General features: G+C 38.0%; 2 protein-coding genes across 2 annotated transcripts; one reads left to right on the top strand and one right to left on the bottom strand.

Annotated features, from left to right (window-relative positions):
• Positions 1-4,421: 4,421 nt before the first annotated feature.
• On the top strand, positions 4,422-7,283 carry LOC126366287 (uncharacterized). The gene is made up of 2 exons (XM_050009369.1): positions 4,422-4,917; positions 6,058-7,283. Exons 1-2 carry the CDS (start codon positions 4,610-4,612, stop codon positions 6,965-6,967), a joined length of 1,218 nt encoding a protein of 405 aa, XP_049865326.1. The 5' UTR covers positions 4,422-4,609; the 3' UTR covers positions 6,968-7,283.
• Positions 4,899-7,415, bottom strand: LOC126366304 (transcription factor Adf-1-like). Its single transcript, XM_050009398.1, has 2 exons — positions 7,283-7,415; positions 4,899-5,967 (listed from the first exon to the last, which is right to left on the bottom strand). Exons 1-2 carry the CDS (start codon positions 7,413-7,415, stop codon positions 5,060-5,062), a joined length of 1,041 nt encoding a protein of 346 aa, XP_049865355.1. The 3' UTR covers positions 4,899-5,059.
• Positions 7,416-7,681: the final 266 nt, after the last annotated feature.

Below are 7,681 nucleotides of genomic sequence, written 5' to 3'. Positions count from 1 at the left end.
GTGAACATGTCTGCTACAATAAACGTCTCGTAAGCGCAGCGACTGCAGCTTAAAATGAGTCAAATATAATGAACTCAATTTAAATACACACGACAGAACAACACAATACGCGATCTTATTGCTGTACAGAAACTTCTTTCAGGCGATCAAAATTAATTGCACAGACTCCATTATGGTAACTTGGAGTAAAGTGATGATAACTGCTTAGGACAGCACGCTGAGCAGTCGTTCCTGGCTACAATTTACCTAAGTGAGTATGTAGTCGTTGATAACGATGAAAACGGCCTCAGTAGTCCAGTGGTCTGAGCGTTGGGCTCACGATCCGAAGGTCCCGGGTTCAAATCCCGATAGGGACACATCACGAAAAATCACTTTGTGATCCCTAGTTTGGTTATAGGACGGAGCTGATCACCTGATTGTACGAAAGATGATCCGTGCTTCGGATGGCACGTTAAGCTGTTGGTCCCGGTTACTACTTACTGATGTAAGTTAGTGGTCGTTACATGAGCCATGTCAGGGGCCTTTGGCGGCTCAGTAGTAACCCTGACACCACGGTTGAAGAGGTCAGTCATTGATCTCACAACTCAACGAGAACAAGAATCACTTTCATCCTGAAACTTCATGTCAGAAGTGGCTGTAAATTGGCTTATGATTATTTATTTCTCTGCCTACCCTATTAGGGATTACGGGCGTGAGTATATGTATGTATGTGTCGAAGGAGATACTAAGCTTTTCACAAACAAATGGGTACTAAAATCTTTCTCGACATTAACAATGTTATTTTTTATTCAAAGATATTCAAATAGTCATGTTTCAAATTAGTAGTGAAGCGAGTCGTGAATCCAGATGTCTGGAACAAGACTGGCTTGTAAGCTGGCAACACTGAACGTCTTCATTTCATTAAGGAGGGTTGCACAGACTTAAGTCACCCCAAGCTGTGTTGCTAGAGGTGAATACAGCGGCTGCAGGACGCAAAGCGCTGTAAGTTCGTTTCTGTTATTTTTGTAGATGTTTTTTTTTTGTATAAGTGTAATTTGTGATATTTTGACGATCTTATGTGGGACTTCAGTTTTCACAGTCTGTCTTTGGGTTTTGACTTGTCTATGTGTCAACATTTTCACGTTCCAGAGCAGCGGTCCAGAGATTTTGCCGTAAAAAGGTAAACTTTTGCTTTAACATTTTTAGTAGGTACTTCAGTGGAGTATGAATTAATACAGTTGCCTATCTATCTACTCAGTCTGTATCCACCCACTGCTGGGTATAGGCCTCCTCTCTTTCACGCCATCCTTTCCGGTCCTGTGCGAATCTCATCTATTGCTTTTCGATACAGTTGCACACTTGTTTTTTAGAGTTGCCTATTCACACTTAAATCCAAGGAGGTTTCATAATACATTCTCGCTCGTCGTGTATGTATCGTACTGAGTTGTAAATATTTCGATATTTTAAAATACTGGAGAAAAATAACATTATTTTTATTTTTTTATTTTAAATATGAATTTTCGAATTAAATTGTTTTTTTTTTCAAGTACCATCTTAATTGTTTTTTTTATAATTAATGTAATTTTGTTTTTTCTTTTTATTATTTCGATGTGATTGTGACGATGATGTCATTGTGATGTTGCTGGTTGTAAATTAAGTACACTATATTAAACAGCCAATATAGGTACTTCCCTCTGCAGGGCACTGGCATATAGTATCAGTGCCATTGATACATACATACATACATAAACTCACGCCCGTAATCCCTAATGGGGTGGGCAGAGCCACAAGTAATCAAAGACAACTTGCAGCCACTGTTGATACGATGTCGTAAGCTGGATATGATGAACCTTATTTATTATTGATATCCAGTACCATTTATAAAAAAAGTGAGTTACGACACTTTGGTTCCCAGCACGTTGCTCATCGAGTAGCTTATGTTTGCTCCCCACATTACATTAGGGACCGGTTGTCGGCGCGCGAAAGATCGGAAAACTCCACTGTACCTACTCGTTACTTCTCATCTGACCTAATGCAATTCCGTGCAGCTGCGAAGAGCTGTTTATACAACTGAATGCAAGGTTTACTCTGCTTAAACATCTTCTTGTTAGGTCTTGCTAAATAGATGATGGTTAGATGAAGTTTCTTCGATGAAGACGCGATTGCGATGGATGAGATTGCTACTAAACAATAAGGCCGCTTATTGTACCGTTTCCATTCCTCTTTTGTTTTGTTTTTCTGTTGTTCTTGTGTGTACAATAAAAATATTTGTTATGTTATTCATTAAATTATGCCAAAAGTGAAAATTATAAAAAATCATAAATAAATTTCATTATCAATAACACCTAACCTATTAACACCGCCATCTAGTGGTTAGGAAACGGACACTCAAACTTACCTTTGTTACTGGCGCTTTTCTATTTTCGCATATTAATGTAATAGATAACATTATAACAGTTCTCGTATGCGAAAATAATAATCTATCGAGAGAACAACGTTATTTAATAGTCATCGAATGTACTTACAGAACACCCCTGACATTTCATACTAAACACCTCGTTTTACACAGACACTATTCATTGACGTCGTACACTCGCATCTGCGTGTGTGACGTTTTAAGATTACAGTAAGACTGCGGCACGATGGCTGGTGAGGATGGTATCCCGACGTGCCGGCAGAGTAGAGGGATGATTGGTGATGACGATAACAAATTACAGGCAAGCAGCAAGCAGCAATATATAGAGCACGGCCAGGGCTAAACAGTCATCATCATCATTAGCCCATTAACGTCCCCACTGCTGGGGCACGGGCCTTCCCTATGGATGGATAGGGAGATCAGGCCTTAAACCATCACGCGGGCCCAGTGCCGATTGATGATTATTAACGACTGCTAATGCAGCCGGGACCAACGACTAACGTGCCTTCCGAAGCACGAAGAGATGAAAACTTTTTTGTGGTCACCCATCCTATGACAGGCCTTCCAAAGGAATATAATATATTATATAGTTTATTAATAACACTTCACATACAAATCGAGAATCAGAGGGCACGGCCAGATCTAAACAGTATAATAATATTTATGTTGTTAGGTCGGGGATGCAATGAGTCAGTGTAAAATGAAAGGAAATGCGGAATGGAATGAGAATTTCGTAATTTAATATGATTGACGGTCAGAACGAAAGGCTAGTATGTGCAGAGTTTGTACTCTGCTACAAGACCAATGGGGGGTGAAGTAAACCTAGGTCAGCCGCTGGTGGGGAGCGGAGAGTTGCCGTTCTATACGAAGTATTATTATTCCTTATTATATCCTTATATTCTTATAAGTATATTATTATAAAATCTATCAGAACTTAAGAAATGATAGGTCTTCCAACATCAATTACTTTAGAACGCTTTTAAAAAGCTTTTCATTTTAAAACAGGAAAGAAAAAAAACATTATTCGTTTCCTCGAATGCAGCGTGTGATAGCTGGATGGTGTATAACGATGCTAATTAAATTTCAACTCTAAACGAAGCCAATTGAGATCCGATCTCAATTAAAAGGGGACGTACTTGTTTAAAGTCTTTTTTCTACTCCTCTACTTTAATCTGGCATTTAAATAACCAAAAAGTCTAATATAAGTACATACATAATTAAACTCTTTGAAAAAGTGTACGCTCTATGGCCTATAAAAGCATTGTTTACAAAGTGTAACTGTACTATAATGTCGCCAAAAAAGCATTGTTGTTGTTTTTTTTTTTTTTGACCTGGAAACTGGCACCTTTACTTTGTTTGGTGCCATAGATATACTATAAAAAAAAGTATACATTTGCCGCCATTTTCCCGCGCGTTGGAAAATAAATTGGAAAATTTTTGTGTTTCGTTTCAAAACACTAAAAAGTATAAAATAAAAAGGAAAAATGGATGAAGAACTATTGATTACCATATCACACAATACCATTCAAAATTTACATCTTCATTTTTATAAATAAAATTTTTCTTTGTATAATTTTTATTTCATTTAAAATTACGTCGTCGTAGAAAAAGTATTGTATGCAACGTTGTATAACTAGGTCAAAAAATGCTCGTGGCGTCTCTTATTGCGATGTTCGCCAAGGCTCACATCGCAACTCACGCCACTCGCATTTTTTGACCCTTCTTATACAACTGTTGCATAAAATACTATAACGATCCCATTTTTGTGTCGAGTAACGTTATATTGGACTTTTTGTGAATGTTCATTCGGTCTTCATCCGTGCAATTTGGTGTTTTTATTACACATTTTGCAGACAATGTTGCCAATTAAGAAACATTAATTTTAGGGGCGAGTTTAGCTATTCAAGTAGGTACCTAGGTACCTTGTAGGGTTGGTACTTTCTTATTTTTAGGGTTCCGAACCTCAAAAGAAAAAGAAGAACCCTTAAGGTCATAGCCCACTTACACGACTCTGCTCTATCACCGCTCCCACCCAACACCGCCCTAAACTAAGACGACTGCTCGCAGTCGACGCGTCGGCAGCTAGCAGGCACCCAGCAGTCCACGCGGCGACAACTAGCAGACAGCCAGCTGTCCACCCGCCGACCGCTTTCGCTTCTCGCGATAAACACAGTTCGCGATCGGTTTCCATTGAAGCAACACGTATTTTTTACTATGTCCCGATTTACAACCCGCGAGCTAGCAATTATTGCTATTGCACTTGAGGATGAAGAGAGAAGCGCAAGAAATAACAGTCGAAGATTTTGGGTACATAAAATGCTGAAAGCAAGGCGTGCAGAAGGAGAATTTTGGCAGATCCAGAGACACCTATTAGATGACGAAGAAAAGTTCTACATTTACTTTCATATGAATCGGTATTTATTTGACTACATATTATCATTTATTGAAAAAGACATAACAAAGAAGAATACGAAATTCAGACAAGCCATAACACCAATAGAAAAAATTGCCGTCACGTTAAGGTAAGTGAAAGATATTTTTTTCTTGTAAATCAGTACATATTTATTTTAAAAAATTAGTAACAATCAGTCTCTTATTTCCATTTATCGCTTCCAATGTTAACTCAAAATTAATACAGAAACAGTATTCTAGCACATATTAATCTTAGGAATCATTATTCTGTTTAGCATTAGGCAATTCACTGTTCAATATCGATTCTTCTAAAACTGGAGGATTATTGCCTGAAAGCTCTGCATTCATGGGGGTATTAGAGTCGGAAGGGCCTGCATTATGGATATTATAATCTGAAGATCCTGCAGTGCGGGTATTATAGCCCGAAGGGCCTGCATTATGGAGGTTATAATTCGAAGATCTTATATTGTGGGTGTTATAACCCGAAGGTCCTGTATTGTCGGTGTTATAACCCGAAGGTCCTATATTGTGGGTGTTATAAATCGAAGGACTTTCAATATCAGTATTGTATCGTGAAGCACCAGCATAGAAATTTGTTTGTTCCTGGATTTCTTGTAATTCAAATTCAGACACCATGTTGAATATTCTAGACTTCAGAACAGATTGGCTGTAACGATTTAATTTTTTTACTGTTGTTGCAATGCTCGAAAAAAACTGGTCAATCTCGTCATCCTTTTTTGCCTCTTTTTCTTTAAGTAAATATTGTAAAAGTTGAGCTGATGCTGAGGTACATTCTTGGGTCCCTTTCAATCGCTTTCTTTTAGGTATATTCGGAAACAAAGGAGAGTTTGCTGACGTATTTGTTGCAGAAGATTCTGGTCGGTTGGTGATATTAAGTTCTTCATTCAGTGACATAGAAGAATCATCGTGATTTGACAACAATTCGTTAACATCAACATTTTCGTCAACTTCACTGTCATCTTCCGTTAATGATGAAATTGTTTTTCTTTGTTTCATATGCGGCAACAAAAAAGACATCTCTTCTTCAAATTGCCATTTTTTTGATGTGGTAGCAGCCTGACCACTTTTTGTGCGTTTCTTAACAACTGCCCTTCTATAGCTTTCTCTTAAGTTTGCCCAGGTTTTCTTGCACTCCGATTCTGAAAAAGAAAAAATCGAATTGAAGATGTCTGTGTGCTAAGGTGTCTTTATTTTTGCTTAGGAATATTAATAGAGAAGCTTTGTTTCAGATACATGATCACGGGAAGTTCGGCAAGGACGTTGAGTTCAAGCTTTAGATTAGGCGAATCAACAATCCGATCAATTATACAAGAAGTATGTAACGCAATCATAAACAAATTAATGGGAATTTTCATTCCAACACCAATTGAAGAGCGGTGGAAAAGTATAGCTGAAGGATTTCAAGACAGATGGAATTTTCCAAATTGCATCGGCGCTATAGATGGGAAGCATGTCAACATCATAGCACCTGCTAATAGTGGTTCGCTGTATTTTAATTATAAAAAACACTTTTCTGTTGTACTAATGGCTGTGGTTGATGATAAATATAGATTTATAATAGTTGATATAGGTGCTTTTGGTAGAAATAGTGACGGTGGAATATTTGCATCTTCGAAATTAGCGAGACGTCTTGAAAGTAATTCATTACATATTCCAAACGATAAACCACTACCTGGAAGTAACAGAGATATACCACATGTTTTCATAGGAGATGAGGCGTTTCCTCTAATGAAAAATTTAATGAGGCCATACCCTCGTTGTCGTGGCTTATCTGAAGCACAAACTACATTCAATGAACGTTTATCACGAGCACGCAAAGTTGTGGAAGATGCGTTTGGAATATTGTACCAGAAATTTGGCATTTATAACAAAAGTATTAATATGAACCCGATACACGTTGACACATTGATACTAGCGACATGTATTTTACATAATATTATGCGAAGTTATGAAATAGAGTATCTAAATCAACATGAGATGCAGCAACCAATACACCGCAACGAGAATGGTTTCCTGCAACCTATCCTACTAGAAAACGGAATGAACAGTGCAGAAAATGCTTTTAATATTCGAGACTTGTTTTCATCTTACTTTCAATCTCCTGAAGGGCAAGTTCCATGGCTGCATCAAAATATTTAATAACGAGGCAAAAATTGTTAGCAATTTTTATCCTACATTTTAAAAATATATTTTGTTTTATGAAAAATAAATAACTTATAGACTTCAACAAAAAGTTATTATTTCAACATGTAGGTACTTTAGTTTTATCAATTCTTCTGGAGTTAGAAGCGGACAGACGGACTGAGAGAGACAGACAGATAAGTAAGTATTTCGAAATCAAAATTTTCGGTATCATAATTTTAAGGTTATGGAGTGAAAATGTTTTTTAAAAAATCAACCATAAAACAAATACTTTTTTAATATAGTGCAGATTGTACGTAGATAGGTACATACCTGTTGAAGACAACGTTCTAGCAATGGATTTCCATGTTTGATCCCTTTTGACAGAATCTGCGTATTTTGCGTCACTGGCATCATACAGATAGGGGTATCTTCGCACTTCTTCTATAAGTTTTTCTTTGTTCATAATGGATAAGTTCAATATTTACGAAAACACTTTGAAAGAGATCGAGCGTGCGATTTGCTTGGTGAATACTGGCCGACTGAGCCACGACACGACTGAGCGGCGACGGCGCCGGCGGGCAGCGCGGGCGACGACTGCTAGCAGTAAGCGCGCGGACACCGCGCTGACCGCTCGTTTACAATGTGCGGCCAGCGATGCCTCGACTATCGAGCAGTCTGACGGCGGTAAGCTCGTTGACAGCGAGCTGTCTGCTAATTTACGATGCCAAT

This window comes from Pectinophora gossypiella, chromosome 4, assembly GCF_024362695.1.
Source record: "Pectinophora gossypiella chromosome 4, ilPecGoss1.1, whole genome shotgun sequence".
Taxonomy (NCBI): domain Eukaryota; kingdom Metazoa; phylum Arthropoda; class Insecta; order Lepidoptera; family Gelechiidae; genus Pectinophora; species Pectinophora gossypiella.
Note: the sequence above shows the minus strand (reverse complement) of the source record. Positions and strands in the feature narration are given on the sequence as shown.

What these genes read in the sequence shown, in the direction of transcription:
- LOC126366287 (XM_050009369.1), top strand. Translation starts at nt 4,610, where the DNA reads ATGTCCCGATTTACAACCCGCGAGCTAGCAATTATTGCTATTGCACTT. An exon ending in AAAATTGCCGTCACGTTAAG is followed by an intron (nt 4,918 to 6,057) that starts GTAAGTGAAAGA and finishes GCTTTGTTTCAG; the next exon opens with ATACATGATCACGGGAAGTT.
- LOC126366304 (XM_050009398.1), bottom strand. Translation starts at nt 7,415, where the DNA reads ATGAACAAAGAAAAACTTATAGAAGAAGTGCGAAGATACCCCTATCTG. An exon ending in TAGAACGTTGTCTTCAACAG is followed by an intron (nt 5,968 to 7,282) that starts GTATGTACCTAT and finishes TTTCTTTTTCAG; the next exon opens with AATCGGAGTGCAAGAAAACC.